Below are 16,403 nucleotides of genomic sequence, written 5' to 3' on the forward strand. Positions count from 1 at the left end.
GCCTGCTGGTGATGCAAAGCCACTAGTCCATGCAAAGCCACTTCCTTCTTCAGCCACCATCAATCCTTTTCCAACATCATCCAATGATCATAGCGCGTAGCCGAGATCCTGCAGCCAAAGTACCGGCTGCAGAGTTTGCATCAGCACGACGCGTCCTGTGTCTCGGCTCCAGCACGGTCAAATGTGGATTATGACGATTCATCACACACATCAAATAGCGACGTTGAGTACGAATACGGCCCTTCAGTGCTAGAGGTGTCATCCATGCTACTGTCTCGCTTAAGTGATGCGGCACTGTGGCCCAGTCACCGCCAGATATACCGAAAATAGCATCCCGGCTCACCAATTTGGCTTCTCAAGTTTAGCAGGATGGTTTGACTTTCCACGTCATATGAAAAGCGCCGAATATTGATGTATTCTATTACCATTCTGAAACAGGCCCAATCAGATCATATTTTCAAACATTTGCTGATTATTGAGTCGTGTCGTTGCGATTGGCTGCATACACACATGTCGTTCTTGCTGAATACTTCCAGACGATGATGAATGCAATTCCATGATCCATGATGAGGAAGCCAGGGCGGGTGCAACGTTGATCCCTATAATACTGCAGCTTTGTCTGGCGGTGGAGCTTGCGGCACAGCACCATGGCTTAAATGATTGTTCATACAGTCACAAAGTTGCCGGATCTCTATGATAGTCAAGGGTCTGGGTATCAGATCTTAGGCCTTGCGATGCACATGTAGCTTCACAAGAGGCTCTCTCGGCTGAATTATTGTGGTCTCATGTCGTTCAGAAAAGTGCTCAGAAACTAAACAATATAGCCCATAACATTTACAACACACTGAATACACTACTCTCAAGCCTCACGTACGGCGTGTCGCTACAATGTTCAGCTTACCCTGTTTGGAGAACCAGAGATTGTTTGTTGTCCATGGCTCCTCGTGTGCCATCTTGATGTCAAAGTTCAACAGCACAGTCGGAACCAACTTATGCAGTTCAGCCAAAGATATCTAAGATTCTGGTCAGTATAAAGGTTCGGGTCATCCTTGGACAATCTCGCTTACATTTTTGCCAATGCATGTACGCGTACCAGCGCCAAAATGTAACATGTGCTTGTCCATGTTGGTCGCATTTTCTTCGAGCCATCTCTGTGGTCTAAACTGATCGGCATCTTCGCCAAAAACGCCCTTGTCATAATGGATGACGGCTGCGTTTAGTCCGACACGGTACCCTTCTGGAATGTATGTGCCAGCAATTTGTAGACCACCCCGGGGTGCGTGGCGCGGCATCGTTAATTGTACGCTGGGATGAAGACGCATTGCTTCTTTAATTGTAGCGCATAGTAGTGGCAGCTTGTTAGCTTCAGCAAATTGGACGGGGTTACTGAGCTCGCCCTTGGCTGCAGCTGCGTCAAGTTCGCTCTGGGCTTCTCTCATGACTGCTGGATGCTTCATCAGGTAGTAGAAAGTGGCCCTCAGGGCTATAGCGGTGGTATCACTACCAGCGAATCTGCAATTGTTAGCTGGGTCTACCAAGGATTCTCCACGTCTTACAAGGCGACATATGCCTCAAGCTCAATCTCATGGATCCCGAAGTCGAGCTTTTCACCCTTCTCCCTCATAATATCGAAAAACTGTTGCAGTAGGTCCTGTCGTTGAGGGACTCCAGGGTCTTTGCTGACCTCAAACCTCTTGGCTCGGTCTGATACACAGTGTTTTGCGGCCTTGACAATGTGATCGATAGCCTTGAGAGCATGACGCGCTGCAGGAATAGTGATCGCTGAGCAAAGAATCAAGGGTCGGACATAGGATGCGGATACTGCTGTGACGCAAAGAGGCGGCATAAGGGTATCCAATGATTTGATCCAGGAGTCATGGTCTTCACTGTTCTTCATGAAGCCAAACTGATCCGCGTAGAACAGCTCTCCGATGACGTCGAAAGCATACCTGACTTGTTAGTCAAACGCACATATCGACCGGAGCTTTCTCAAACATGCCATTGAGACCATTCACCAAGGTCGAACACTTTCGCTGCATCCACATACTCCCCCAATCTCTCACAGAACAGCTTAGAACACCCATCAATGAACTTCTCACTTTTGAGCACGCTCGACAAGGAATACACCTGGTTCACGATCCTTCTCCGAGTAGAATGCACATTCTCGTCCAAGACGGAAAAGTAATCTGGATGCTTGCTAATTCCGGGATTACCCCATACTGAATAGAAATCGCTCTTACGGAGAGGATTCTGGGCGCGATATAGCATCTTGATGGCGCTTATATCCGCGCAGGCAACCTCATTGGGAGCAATGCGAACGAGTGGGCCATGCTGGGAGTGTAGCCGCCTCTGCGTCTTCTCCATGTCTCCACTCAGGATCTGCTTCACGTACCAGGCCCGGCTGATAGACGCCCAGAACGGCCCTGGTATCGCGGAAAGCGGATGTAGGGTCCTGGCATACACGATCCATACGACCCAGTAGGCAACAAAGGCACTGGGTAGAATGACGCCGAGCCATGTCCCGAGGGTGTAATTGGGCACGAGGGTGAATAGACCCATAATGTTTGAAGTTGTACAAAAGCAAAGAAGGAAAGCGAGAGTCGCCAGAGATGTGCGGGCAAGGAGAGCAATAATGGCGAAGTTGGCGGGCAGTCGATGCCGCAGTTAATATACGCACCCAGTCCCTCGGGCTGAGTCGCCGCCCTTTCTGCAACAGGCATCAGAATCGCAAATATGTCGAGGATGTTCCTTGAGACGCTACCAAAGGAGGATGTGACAATCTGATGCCCCTGATTGGCTATCAGACGCTAGCCTCTGCGCTTGTTCGTGGTTGTACATAGTACCCATCACACGCCAGCGTCCGCTGTGATTGCCGCAGCTAGTACACACGTACCCACACCTAGTACTACATATATGTCTCTGGCTGAGAATTCGAGGCTGGGGGGCCTTCTCTTGGCTTTTTAAACAGGGCTTATTGATAATTGATCCTCTGATAACGATCTGATTAAAGTATCGCAGCTGAAGAAAGGCTCTACGAACGTCTACTTACACATTTCCTGGTAGTATGCCTGCATAAAAAAACGAGGAAGAAGACGCCCCGGTAGCTTCAGCTCATCACTCAAGGGTTTACATTCCTAGCTCATAGTACACCCACGCGGGACAGGCTACGCGATACTGGAAAACGTGTCGCCAAGCGGCTGTGTGGTACCAGACGTGTGGTCAGCCCCAAGCAAGCGCCGCTACCTAGTCCTTGTGTGAAGAAGGACTCCGAGTTGTGCTTCCACGCCGCACGAATCAGGGGCGTTGTCGGCCGAATGTGACATGGCTGAATTGGTCCTAAACGGACATCCGAGCTCGAGGCTTTAGTGGGTGCGGACAAGGGCACTGCAGAAGGAATGGGTATGTCTTTTTACTAGTGCGCTAGTCGCAGAAGCATTATGCATACTATAGTAGTATGGCCGGTATGAGAGGGGGCGTAATACTTGACACTCAGGCCAGTTATCAGCCAAGGGTCATTCTGCTTCTCTCAGACCATACTTCCTTCAGGGTCTGCTAGGATCCGAATCTAAGTGCCTTATAAACAAACAATAAATTATGAGTGAACAGCCAAGGGCTTGCCCCACTATACCGAGTACTATGTATTCATCCGGTTAGCATAGTACGTAGCCCAACGGCCCGAAGCCGTTGTCAGTCAACATAGCGCCCTTGTTGCCTTGATCGCAGACATGACCGTTCATTCGCCCTGCCGCTGGGAAGTGGCCACTGGTCAGTGATGACTTTGACAGTAGTGACAGCAGTCCTATGTGTCCACTCATATGAAACAGCCGTATCTCAGGATACCTGTGATGAGGCAGGGGTTGATAGAGGGATGAGAGACTGTGGATACCGCAGTGCTGCGCACGACTCACGGGCCACGCCCAACGTCCGCTCTGGGGAACTCGCACAACTTCGCACCAGATTAAGGTCGACCAGCATCCCCCTGTTGCTGCGACAAACTTTCCCCCGGCCCGGCATGCTTCCTGCACGAGCGCAGAATTCTTTCTTTGAAAATTGCGTGAGTCTGGAATACCACCTCGAGCACTTGTCGTGCCAGGTTGCTTCCTTTGGCGGAGAAAGCAAACATTCCTAATTCGCCCCTATCGGATATGCTTCCTCAATTTTGTGGGCTTCTCTGACGCACCATCGTACATGTCGACAAGTATATACTGGACTCCGAGCTGTATATATTCTCTCTCCGGCACCAGCAGGTCTTGTGTTACCGGAGAAGCTTCCACGGAGCTTCGTCATTTAAGGTGCTCTTCAGCCTCGAAGCAATTGTCTCGCACTGCTATACCTTCACTCTCTGACTCATTTTCGTTTGTTCACTCACAATGAGGGCTACCAATTTTATCTGGACGCTTGCTTTGGCACTGGCAGTTCAAGCACAACAACTATCTCCGTGCGCGGTAAGTATACTTCCATCCCAACCTGGGCGAGCTTTACTAAATAATAGCAGACAACATGCTTGCAGACATCTATGTCTCACAACACCACTTGCGGGCCTACAGACATCCCATGTATCTGTTCGGATACAGGCTTGCAATCTGCCATCGAAGTCTGCGTCCTCTCAACATGCACAATCAAAGAGGCTCTAGGTATGGCTTACCATGCCTTTGTAATGCCGAGCTCTAATTAACACGTACAGTGGCCAAAAACTCCAGCATGACCCTTTGTGGAGCACCCATCCGCGACCTGACAGCCATAACACCCATCGTCACCGGCGTGTCTGGCGGTCTTGCCGTCATCGCTGTCTCAGTACGCACATTCTCCGTTGGTAACATGATCCACGCCGACACTGTGTGCGCCATCATCGCCATCTTATCCGCTTTTCCGATGGGCGTCCTCGAGATGATCATGTCCCACGACGGCTTTGGACGCGACATATGGACCCTTACTCCCGATAAGATCACACGTATCGTAAAATTCACCTGGCTCACGGAGATCTTCTATTTTATCGCTGTGGCATTTACCAAGATGTCATTCCTGTTCCTGTATTTGCGCATCTTTCCGGCGCAGCATATCCGGCGGGTTGTGCATGTCCTGATTGGATTCTGTATTGCGTACGGCTTGAGCTTTACCATCGCCTGTATCTTGAATTGCTTGCCGGTCACGTATATCTGGAACAAATGGCACGGAGAGACCACTGGGACTTGCATCAACTTTAACGGATTTGCGTGGGCGCATGCGGCCATCAATATCGCGAGTGATCTGATCATTCTCTGTCTGCCTATCCCGGAACTGCTCAAGTTGAGCATGAACAAGAAGAAGAAGTTCTATGTCATCATCATGTTCAGCATGGGCTTCTTGTAAGTGACCCTTCCCTTGTCTGATTTCTCCTCACTCTCCTAATCAATATCTTTTGCAGCATCACTATCGTCAGTATCATTCGCCTGCGATCTCTCATCATCTTCGCCACCACTCCAAACCCTACCTACGACGCCGTACCCACTGCATACTGGTCCGTGCTCGAGTGCTATGTTGGTATCATCTGCGTCTGTCTTCCGTCCATCCGCGTGCTGCTTAGCCGCGTGCTGCCCTCCATCTTCGCCTCTACGCAGCCCGAATACGAGTACTCGGACACTCCAATCAAGAGCTCTCGCAAGAAACCTTCGCAACTCACCGATTTCAGTATTACGAAGACCATCGATGCGACTGTTACGAGCGTGCCGCGCGGTGATGGCGAGCGGTTTGGTGGAGCCGGATTTGTGAATGAAAGAACGTATGGGAACAATTACGGAGGGGTATATGGCGAGGATGGGCTGCAGCTTGTAGAGTTCGATGGAGTGAAGAAGGCGTTCGAGGGCAAGGGAGAGAAGGGCGACAAGGGCGAGGGAACGATCAGTCTGGGCGACCAGGCAAGTCGGCGGAGCAGCCAGGGAGCTACGGAGGAGGAAATAAGGAAATTGTGAGTGTTGTGGACGGAGAACTCGCGCAACTTGCCTCATGAGTTACGGCCGTCATGACTACAGAACTTGTATTTCAATTGTGTATATGCGCCGCCTTGAATTGCGCGCAGACACCCCCTTTGTACTATATGCCTAACGGCCTACCTGGAATGGAAGACAAAACGTAAAATAATTGTTTATTGAGTTATGATATTTTTACTGTAGAGACAGAAGGCGGCTCACGGATGCCCTCATCATCAATACTATCCTAATCGATCGAAACCATCACTCATCCTCGATCGTCTGATAGGAAACTGGAGGTATCAGCGTCAGGCCTACCAAGCAGGCATCCCTTGCCGCCACATTTGCCATTCACAACCACATCAAAAGCCGACTGGCGCTCAGGGTACGCGGCACCCACGATTGCAGGGCGTAGTTTCACCAACGTGCGATCGCAGGACTACCACGGCAATCGTACCATTTGCCGCGGTCGTTATCAGCCAGCACGAGGCTAGACCAGCAAGTAAACCACCCTGGTCCCTGTCAACCTTTTGGAATCGGGCCGTGCGACCGCCCGTGGGGATCCATTGTGACACTGGAACGAGATCAAACCAGCCCGAGTACTTCTTTTGACGCCATAGCTTCGTATCAGGTAAGTTGTTAGTCCGTTGTCATCCTGGTAGAAGGATTGTACTACTCGTCCTAATGACCTGCCCCGGCCCTCCCGCGCTTAGATAACGACCGGACCGTCCATTACGTTTTGCGACTAACTCTTCAGGCCTTGGACATCACGTAGGACAGTTTGCTGCAGCAGCAGCAGCAGCAGCAGGGGCAGCGTCGATGCTTCTGCAGTCAGGGACGGAGAATTATGATGCAGGTCTACAGCAAAGCCGCGGCATGCGAGATGGTGTACAGGCGGGCGGACATCCCACAGCACCACACAAGGCTGCCCGTAAGGTAAGAGTTAGCGATGCTGCAGTACTGGCGGTAATTAGTGGACGTGTGATATTGCCGAACCCTTTCGTCGGAACCGTCTAAACAAACTGGGGAAAGACGGGAAGTCGGGGGAGGTTGGGAAGCGGTCCGTCCAGAGCCAATGCAAGCCTCTTTTACTAGGATTGTTGTGGTGATGGTGTGCGGGACGGAATCTAGCACTGCCGTAGCGCACCGTAGCCTTTATTGAAGCGAAGTAGGGCGCCTGGACGGGAGCTGTATTGAATAGGTCGGATCACGAACATGAGATTTGGCGATATTTGTGGATGGACTTTTGTACCGGCCAGTTGGTGAACGGACATGGTTGATCGTGCATACATACTCCACTGCACGATCGGTTTGCACTACAGCAGTTCCGACGCAGCATCTTTCCAGGGCGTTGGAGCTGGATGAACGACTGTAATCTTCTAGATACAGTAATTACGTCTATGATTGTGTCGAAAGGAGAGGAGTGCATATGCAATACAGGCTTGAGTATCACTTGTTTGTTCAAATGCGTATGTGTGGCGTATCAGTATCACAGCTAGCGCGAAATGCAGCTTTTCATGATTGGAAGTTAGAGCAGATCCCTAGTAATTACTGAACCGCTTCACTTTCTAGTCCTTGACAACGGCCGGGGCGGCCCTCGGCGCGTAGATGTCCCCGATATGGGTAATGCTTCATGGGGACTCCCTGTAATACGGTGCCGTTGCCATTGCTATCGAACTGCTCCGCGGCGTGGGATGAACGAGGATGGTCACAAGGCCGTATACCAGCACTAAGGGTTCGGAACGACTGTTCCTTTGCTGGGAGAGTCCGTTGATTCATGAACCTCGAGCTTTGGTTGGAACAATCGGAGAATGGGTGCTAGCTCCAATTGAGTGTTGCATACGTTAGGGATCCTACAAGCTGCTCCCCGCAAACTGGATAGCATCCCCCATATCACTGAGCATGCGGGCATCATGAGATGGAATCATGATGGTTCAGAGTGAAAAGAAGATGATAGTTCAGAGACGACAGAATACAGAATAGATGTTATGGATCGTATCTGGACTAGCGTGTTTTCCAGCTGAGCAATGACGCGCCACAGGGTCAAGCTTCCGACTTTTCACGACAACAAAGGCATGTATCTTCACCCATGACATGTTCTCAGTCTTGTGTGAAGGACTCATGCTAGAACTGCGGATGCACCGACCTTGCCAGAATGTCCTCACCAGATCTTGGCCTTCCAGCGGATATTGAGGCTCTCGCCAACGCTCGCTTTGAAGAACTCCACGCCAAGGGTCGCATTCTGTATGAGCCGACAGTCCCGGAGTATCTAAAGCACGAAGGCTTCCATTTCGAATTCCGAATATGCCCTTTCATCAAATCGAAACCCATCCAGGGACCGGACGATGATGCACGAGACAAGGCCAAAGGACCGTTCGTGAACCCAAAGTCCGACGAAGTTCTCTGCATATTGCACAACTCGACCGGCTGGACGCACCGCGTGATGCTCAACAAATTCTGCATGTTCAAGCCGATGCTACTAATCACCACGTATGATTTTGAACTGCAGAGTGATCCTCTGAACAAGAGCGATGTCGTCGCGCTCTTCACGACCATGAATTCCATGAAGACGCCTCAACTAGCCTTCTACAATTGTGGCGCACACTCCGGTTCCAGCCAAGGGCACAAACACATGCAACTCTTCCCCAAGCCCGACGAAACCAAGTTCCCGCTCTTCCCTTCCCGCGCCCATCCAGGACACTCTCCGCATACGCATTGTAGGTGAGCATCGCATCGTACCCGGGGACTCAAAAAATTTAACTTTTGGACACAGACATCCAGACTGATATAGAGCACGTTCCGTTCATGCACTTCGTCAAACGCTTCCCTAAGGACGCCGATATCAACGACGTCTACGCAGCATACAAGCATTGTCTCGACCAGTGTCTGGAAGCACTGATTGAAGCCGGTCAAGGGACAGATCACAATGTCATCATGACCACCGAATGGGTTGCGCTTATCCCGCGTGCTGTGCAGAAGAATGACGGACCCTGGGGCGCCAACGCCATGGGCATGATCGGTATGATCGCGGTGCGTGACGCCAGTGAAAGAGAGCAATGGGCCAAGCTAGGCTACTCGGATTATCTGCGCCAGCTTGGTTTGCCGCTGAAGATGTTTCCGACGGCCGAGCAACGGTGGAGGTGGCATAATGCGGTTCGCCAAGAGGGCCAGAAGTGGACATACGCTGGAGTGAGAAGCGAGAAGTAGTTGGAATGCTGCGCAATACTTGGGCTGGGCTCTTGGAAAACATAATGAGCAATAGCGAGTCGTGAAGACGGGACAGGACGTCCAAAAATAGCCTAACCAAACTTTATGATAGTAGACTCGACGGCGGTCTGGAGCTGAATTTTCTTCTCCAGTCTAGTCAACCGTGATCCCATGTCAGCTTTTCATGGGCAGTAGTAGAACACTCCGACTAGAGTAAAAGGAAAGTATAAACCACCTCTTTTGTTACCTGACGCTTGAATCCCAGCTAACAATTTGGACAGATACCCACGAAAAAAGAAAAAGAATGATGACAAGAGTGGGACTTGAACCCACGCCCCTTTCGAGACCAGGAAACTGCGTTAAGGTGTAGCCTTAACCTGGCGCCATAACCAACTCGGCCATCTTGCCTGATGAAAGTAGCGAGCAAATTATTCCTCCTATGAATGAGCACGCTTGTGGCAGAAAGCGACTGCAGACTACCTGCGCACCTATACTTTAACTATAGCATATTAATAAAGCACTTACTACGCATGCTGTCGTGTGCACCACAGTGGCACACACCTACACTCCGCAAACCATCATCAAAATTCAGCTTGTGCGCTGTGGGTCCCCATCCCAAAACGGCAATCCAACGAACCCCCCGAAGCGAACATCTAACCCACAGTCAAAACACCACCTCCAACAAAACAACCACCACAGCACTCATTATCTTCATGTCGAATCCAAACCTACCCCTCCGCCACCCCCCTCACCAGGCCCTCTCCTCATCCCAACCAAACACAACCCAGGCACCCCAACAATCCCAACCTCCACCCTCCCATCAACCACAAACCCATGCCTCGCATACACCGCCTCGCCATCCACAGTCGTATCAAGCGTGATACTCGCTCCCACACTATCCGCATACCGCGTTCCCTCGCGGATTAGCAGCGATCCGACGCCGCGGCGCTGGAACGCGGGTGTTACGGCGAGGGAGCGGAGGGCTGGGGTTCGACTGGGTTAGCTGGTTGGATGGATGGATGGCACGGGGGAGGGAAGGGGAGGTGGCGTACTGAGGAGTTTGCCGGGGATTCGGCTGTTGAGTGATGCGCGGTGCGCGGCTGTTGTGCTGTCGATTTGTGCGATTAGGGGTTGTGCGGGGGTGTTGTTGTTGTTGATGCTGTCCTCAATCGCAGCAGCATAAGAATACGACCCACCACCTACCTCCCGGATATCCCCTCCATCTCCATCTCTCACATCAGCACCAACACGCTCCGCTCTCCGCACCCACACCGCAATCCCAACAGGCGTGTCCGACGCCGTCTCAACGGCCTTGGAGACCCAGGATCCAGGAGGCAAGCTGGCGAGGAGCGCCTGGAGCTGGGATTCCGCGGTGGCGCGGGTCTCGGGGCTGTTGGGGTTGGGCCAGAGCGCGGATATGTAGATGGAGCGGAAGTCGTGGGCGGGGAGGGTTGAGTTTGCGGAGATGAGGATGTTGGCCCAGGCGGTGAGGTCGGAGGGGGTGTTGTGGATGGGGTGGAGGGTGAAGGGCATGTTTGGTGTTGTGTGGTGATTTGGGGGGGTGGATGTTGAGGGAGGGGTGTTTGGGTAGAGTGTATGGAGGTGTGGTAAGCGGATTGGATATCACTCTGATATGGTCCCTGAAGATCGGCTAAGCCTGATTTGGCGAGCACGATGTGGAAGGCTGAATGCGATGTCGTTTTTGTATATATCGTTGATCAAGCTGACGCGATTGACCAATATCATCAGGACGCTTTGCACGGGACTTACGTTGAACAACGACACTATCGTATCGTTCATATTTAGGGGCTCACAGTATCGAGACATGATGTAGTACCTCAGCATGATAGTATCATCATGCAAACGATGGATTAATCTTACCCGCCGCTCTCTCCAAAACTCTATGTGGAAGGAGGACCTCATAGCAATGCCTGATCCATTCACACACAATGGGTCTCGTGTCCGCCGGATCAATGACCTCTTCAATGCCGAAATTATTCGCTGCTCGCACAGGGTTCATGAGCCTCCTGTACTCCTCATCAAGTTCCTTGTATCTACTCGCCGCAGCTTCCTTCCCTTGGGTTTTTGCAATCTCCCTCAACTCGTGTGAATGGCCGACTTCGATACCACCTGCAAGCGGGAGACTGCCCCATTCACCAGACGGCCACGCAACTCGCACGCGAGGATCTCGACTGTCGACCATGATGCCAGCGGCGATACCGTACGCTCTACGTACGATGACGTTGAAGATTGGGATCGTCGATGTGTAGTAGGCCATTGCCAGGCCAACACCGTGTCTCATTGTCGCTGAGCGTTCAGCGACAGTGCCGATGGCAAAGCCAGGCGCGTCCACGAATTCGAGAAGCGGTATGTTGAAGATGTCCAGGAATTTGAGATGCCTTGTCATTTTGCGGGCTCCAGCTGCGTCTATGGCTCCGGCGTTGACCTCACAGTTCAGCGAGACGATGCCTACAGGGTGGCCGCCGAGTCGTGCGAGTCCTACAATGGCTGTTGTGCCCCATAGGGCTCCGATCTCGAACCAGCTGTCCTTGTCCACGACTGTTGTGATGATCTTCCTCGGGTCATACATGCGTTCTCGTTTGCGCGGTATGATCGTGCGTAGTTCTAAAGCTTTCCGGTCAATGGGATCGTCGCTGTAGCCTAGGACAGGAGGGACCTGAGTGCCATGGTTCGGAAGGTAACTGAGGACTGTACGTAGCTGCTCGAAACATTCCGCCTCGTTCGCTGCGAGATTGTCAATTGTGCCGTTTGTTGCATGCATCGCGGGCCCTCCGAGATCTGTAAAGCTGAGGCCCTCTTCGAATGTGGCACCTTTGACTACCTCGGGACCAGCATTGAACAGCGCACCTACATCGGCTGCCATTACTGAGAAATGACACGATACAACGCGAGCAGCTCCCAGACCGATTGCTGGTCCCAAGCAAGCACCGAGGTTTGGTATGCCTGCGTTGAGCTGTTGTGATATAAAATGCCATCCGGGCATAGGAGGGACGTACGAGAAACCGTGCTGTTTAATGGTCGTCACCGACCCACCACCCGACGACCCATCAACCAGTTTGATAATTGGCAGCTTCATTGAGAGTGCTAGCTTTTCCATGTACACCGTCTTCTCCCAGATCGCTCCATCGGCATGTCCAGCACGGATGGAGAAGTCATCAGCCGTAAAGAGTATCTTCCTCCCCTTCAAAGCACCAAACCCCTGGACATTATTGGACGGCACAAAGTCAACAGGCTCCTCTTTCAGGCTAGTAATCTGCTTCCATTTCACAGTCCCGCTCACACTCCCTACTTCATAGAATGATCCTTCATCGAGCAATTGATCTACTCGTTCGCGCACATGCAGCTTGCCAGCTTGTTTCTGCCGTATATACCCCCTCTTGCTTGTGTCTGGCTTCGCGGCACTGTCCCTCAAGGTCTTGATCTGGCCCAATATATCCGAGTAATCAGCAGGTAGGTCTGAGTCTGACTTCTTGCGACGACTTCGAGGGACTTTCTTCGCGCTGCTGGACTGGGAGACGTGGTTGGCGACTTGGTCTAGGCGGTCCTTGGCCTGGGACGTTGAGCTCGAAGCGCGAGCACTCTGGTCGTCAGCACTGTCTGAGCCCATTGAGGATCTGCCAGCGAACGCTTTCGCTGGGTTAAGTCTCTATACAGACGAAGCGGTACGCCTGGGACGTCGCATCACCAGAAAGTTCCCGTTCGGACAGCTGCTGTAACAGCTTCGACCCGATTGTGCCGAGGCAAAGACCCCAGCGTCATTGCGAGGGGTCGTGCACTCCAAGTCTGAAGGATCACATTGACAGACTTGTCCTTGTCTATATGATTAGTCTATACAGCTCACACCATGCGTATACTGAGTGTGAAGATGAGAAGATACCATTGAATGCTGACGTGAATTCTGCGTCGGTCAAAGCTACGCGACTTCCGTATCGATAGAGACAGGTCCGTGCATCCGAGGACCAAGATGACTGATTCCAAACGCCGTCCGATCAGGAGACTACTGGTAGCAAATAGGTTTGCATCTCTTTATTTTATAAAACACCATTCCTCATAAGCTAAACAAGCAACAGGGGCGAAATTGCAACGAGGATTCTTGCAACATCACGAGAGCTTGATATTGAAACCTTTGCAGTCTACACAAAGGGAGATGCATCTCACACTCGCGGCGCAGACCATGCCGTGGAGCTATCTAGCCCAGCTTCTTACATGAGCATTGATGAGATCCTTGCCGTGGCTAAGAAGCACCAAGTCGATGCCATCCATCCTGGCTATGGCTTCCTGTCAGAATCAGAAGATTTTGCTGCCCGGCTGTGGGATGAAGGCGGGATCGTCGTCATAGGTCCGGGCCCTGAAATCCTATCACGTACTGGAGATAAGCTCAAGGCGAGAGCTCTAGCAGAAGAGTGTTTGTCTCAATTGTAAATTCAAATTATTTTGTATCTGCTGACTCGATGTAGGCAACGTTCCAGTCTGCCCTGGTATCCTCGATCCAACTGACAATGTTCAACATATCAAGGAGTTCGCATCGAAGAACGGGTATCCAGTCATGGTAAAGGCTGTGGATGGTGGTGGTGAGTATTCTAAATTCATGTATTCGATGAAGCATCATTGACCTCTTTTCAGGTGGACGGGGTATCCGACTCGTGCGGAATGAATCAGAGCTCGAGTCCAATGTCAAGCGTGCCATTGAGGAAAGTCCTTCGAAGAAGGTTTTCGTAGAACGTGCCGCAATTGACGGGTTCCGTCATATCGAAGTCCAGATCATTGGTGACGGCAGTGGCAATGTTCAACATCTCTGGGAAAGGGAATGTAGTATCCAGCGTCGTTATCAAAAGGTCTGACTACTATGGCTCGTAGATATGTGCGCGGCTTATCAGGCTACAGATCATCGAACAAGCACCTTCCTCATTTAAGGACCGTGCATTGGCGGAGGAGATCATACAAAGCGCCATGAAGATGGCGAAGCATGTGTGTGACAAGAGCCTCACGTTCAAACGGCGTAAGCTAACTATCATCAGGTCAAGTACCTCAGCTTAGGCACTTTCGAGTTCCTAGCTAATCCATCGACTGGAGAATACTTCTTCCTTGAAGTCAACCCGCGTTTGCAGGTCGAGCACACCATTACGGAGTGTATCTCGCTCACAGATCTCGTACGCGTGCAGCTACTTATCGCTCAAGGCGCGTCCCTTGCAGATGTGAACCTACCAGATGTTTCCCAGTCTCCACCTCTCCATGCCATTCAGCTTCGCATCACGGCGGAAAATATACAGAGCAATTGGTCACTCAGTATCGGAAAGATCCAGGACTTTCAGTTTCCCAGCGGTAATGGTATACGTGTGGACACACACCTGCTCAACAAATACCAAGCCGTCGTAAGCTCAGACTTCGATTCATTAATAGCCAAGCTCGTGGTCACCGGCTCTACATGGGAGACCGTGGTGCGTAAAGCAAAGCGAGCGCTGGACGAAACACAGATCAATGGCGTACATACAAATCTTGACGTATTACGCGCGATTGTGGCACGGCCAGAGTTTCTGCGAGGCGAATGCGATACGCAGTGGCTCGAGTCGAACTCAGTCGCTCTTCTAGACGAAAGCAAGAAGATATCTCAGTCCTCTGTGGCACATAGCACACAGCTCTCGTCGAGTCACGCCTCATCAAGTGCAGTAGCCTCAGCTGGCAATATGCTGTTTCGTAAAGGTGATGCCTGGTCACTTACTCTTACACCTCGAGGGCAGAAAGTCGATAGTGACCAAGCACCGCATCATTTAGAGATCGCACGAGTGCTGCGCAATGAGTTTCCAAGCTCCCTTGCAGCGGAAGTGGTGTTTACCACCCCAGGCACCAAGTCGTCGCAAGCAAAACAGGTTCAGTACGCAATGGAGCTCTCGTCGACGACAGCATCGTCTGCAGCGGCGACATCAACACATCGTCGTGGCAATCCGAGTGATCCATCTCACGTAGTGATTCCGTTTCCCGGGAAGCTCGTCGAGGTGCTCGTGGACGAAGGAGACGAGGTGCACAAAGGAGATGTGATTTGCGTGGTTCAACAGATGAAGATGGAGCTAGAAGTGCGATGCAGCCGCTCTGGCAGAATCACATGGATGCTGGAAGCTGAAGAGGGTGAAGAGATTGGCGAAAATACGCTGGCATGCATTGTAGAGCGACAAGAAGGTGCTCGGCTCTGAGAGTGAGGCAGTATTAAGATTTGTACGTGATGCAACGGGCCGTCTGAAATGACGGGAGCAGGGATTGGAAGCCTCTTACATCGTAGCTGAGATTGAATCTGGGGACGAATGATAAGCAATTTCAAGGCTCCCTGCAATCAAAGCATAAAGATGACAGCTTCACAGCGGGGCTCAGTGCTCAGGGCTCGGGGAGAAGCGCGGGTGTACGAGCTTTTTTTTTTCCACCCGGTGACAGCATATATGCAAGACAAGAAGAGAGTGAAGAAATGAGTGTGACAAGTGTAAAAGGTCGTGTCTATAGTGATATCCATGACATGATCAAGTCAAGATAATCATTTAATATGGATTAATAGACTCTTTTTCTTTTCAGGTCCGAAGCGATGGCGCTTGATGGCTGGCGCTTAAAGTAGAGGGCCAAAGGGCGGTCAGAGGGGTATCTGGGCGCCCGGGACTGCCTAAATTCTACTGTGTGTGGGCTGGCTATTGGGGGCCCTTTTGCCCGGTGCAGGGCCTTTTAGGTGCGATTGGGCGCCACTTCTAGCGGGGGTACATTGAGCTCGGGGCTGATGATTGGGGGGCAACAGTCAACTTAAGCTGTTGCTGTCAACCAACCAGCCGCTGTTCTGCCATTTTCTGCCATCTTCTGCCATTTTCTGCCACTCCCCGCCCGCCGCCTGAAACCATGGCGTCCCCCACATAAACAGCTTGGCTCCCCCCTGACTACTACGTTGTTGTTTCGAAACCGTCCAAAGAGTGCTTGTCGCTCTCTCCAGTCGTAATTATGTATTATGTTGCTATCCAATGGCCTATCAATCATGATCGAACAATGGTCACTGCTGGCTGGCCTGCCGCCCGTGCTCCGTGCTCCTCCTTAAGCAAGCTTGTTAGTTGTTACTGAGGTAAGGTTCCAGAGAATTGCCACGCGGTGAATGACTAAGGACCGCCGTTTGCATCGTCGCCTGGTATATTTACAATCTGCAACCGCTTTTCTGTCCTCGTACTTTACCTTCACCTTTCTCCCTTGCCATGTGGCCTGTCTTTC

The 16,403-nt window shown here is 51.5% G+C and overlaps 6 protein-coding genes and 1 non-coding gene across 7 annotated transcripts; 3 read left to right on the forward strand and 4 right to left on the reverse strand.

Moving 5' to 3' along the window:
• Positions 1-445: 445 nt before the first annotated feature.
• Positions 446-2,798, reverse strand: EJ05DRAFT_450093 (cytochrome P450 oxidoreductase). Its single transcript, XM_033742356.1, has 4 exons — positions 2,000-2,798; positions 1,557-1,949; positions 1,068-1,512; positions 446-1,013 (listed from the first exon to the last, which is right to left on the reverse strand). Exons 1-4 carry the CDS (start codon positions 2,557-2,559, stop codon positions 867-869), a joined length of 1,545 nt encoding a protein of 514 aa, XP_033602848.1. The 5' UTR covers positions 2,560-2,798; the 3' UTR covers positions 446-866.
• A 1,220-nt stretch (positions 2,799-4,018) lies between these two features.
• EJ05DRAFT_508938 (uncharacterized protein) lies at positions 4,019-6,193 on the forward strand. The gene is made up of 4 exons (XM_033748053.1): positions 4,019-4,445; positions 4,496-4,634; positions 4,685-5,345; positions 5,405-6,193. The coding sequence occupies exons 1-4, from the start codon at positions 4,371-4,373 to the stop codon at positions 5,946-5,948; spliced, it is 1,419 nt and encodes a 472-aa protein (XP_033602849.1). The 5' UTR covers positions 4,019-4,370; the 3' UTR covers positions 5,949-6,193.
• A 1,787-nt stretch (positions 6,194-7,980) lies between these two features.
• On the forward strand, positions 7,981-9,345 carry EJ05DRAFT_283272 (uncharacterized protein). The gene is made up of 2 exons (XM_033740461.1): positions 7,981-8,662; positions 8,719-9,345. The coding sequence occupies exons 1-2, from the start codon at positions 8,101-8,103 to the stop codon at positions 9,150-9,152; spliced, it is 996 nt and encodes a 331-aa protein (XP_033602850.1). The 5' UTR covers positions 7,981-8,100; the 3' UTR covers positions 9,153-9,345.
• Positions 9,346-9,460: 115 nt separating this feature from the next.
• EJ05DRAFT_t31 lies at positions 9,461-9,560 on the reverse strand. Its single transcript has one exon. It is a non-coding gene; the product is annotated as a tRNA-Leu (tRNA).
• An 85-nt stretch (positions 9,561-9,645) lies between these two features.
• On the reverse strand, positions 9,646-10,734 carry EJ05DRAFT_474283 (acyl-CoA N-acyltransferase). Its single transcript, XM_033743580.1, has 2 exons — positions 10,205-10,734; positions 9,646-10,135 (listed from the first exon to the last, which is right to left on the reverse strand). Exons 1-2 carry the CDS (start codon positions 10,683-10,685, stop codon positions 9,864-9,866), a joined length of 753 nt encoding a protein of 250 aa, XP_033602851.1. The 5' UTR covers positions 10,686-10,734; the 3' UTR covers positions 9,646-9,863.
• A 148-nt stretch (positions 10,735-10,882) lies between these two features.
• EJ05DRAFT_474284 (propionyl-CoA carboxylase beta chain mitochondrial precursor) lies at positions 10,883-13,052 on the reverse strand. Its single transcript, XM_033743581.1, has one exon. It carries the CDS (start codon positions 12,778-12,780, stop codon positions 11,008-11,010), a length of 1,773 nt encoding a protein of 590 aa, XP_033602852.1. The 5' UTR covers positions 12,781-13,052; the 3' UTR covers positions 10,883-11,007.
• On the forward strand, positions 12,960-15,447 carry EJ05DRAFT_283268 (uncharacterized protein). The gene is made up of 6 exons (XM_033740460.1): positions 12,960-13,187; positions 13,244-13,578; positions 13,631-13,744; positions 13,797-14,008; positions 14,058-14,141; positions 14,192-15,447. The coding sequence occupies exons 1-6, from the start codon at positions 13,138-13,140 to the stop codon at positions 15,359-15,361; spliced, it is 1,965 nt and encodes a 654-aa protein (XP_033602853.1). The 5' UTR covers positions 12,960-13,137; the 3' UTR covers positions 15,362-15,447.
• Positions 15,448-16,403: the final 956 nt, after the last annotated feature.

The sequence above is a fragment of the Pseudovirgaria hyperparasitica genome (genome assembly GCF_010093815.1).
Source record: "Pseudovirgaria hyperparasitica strain CBS 121739 unplaced genomic scaffold EJ05scaffold_4, whole genome shotgun sequence".
NCBI classification, from domain to species: Eukaryota; Fungi; Ascomycota; class Dothideomycetes; order Acrospermales; family Acrospermaceae; genus Pseudovirgaria; species Pseudovirgaria hyperparasitica.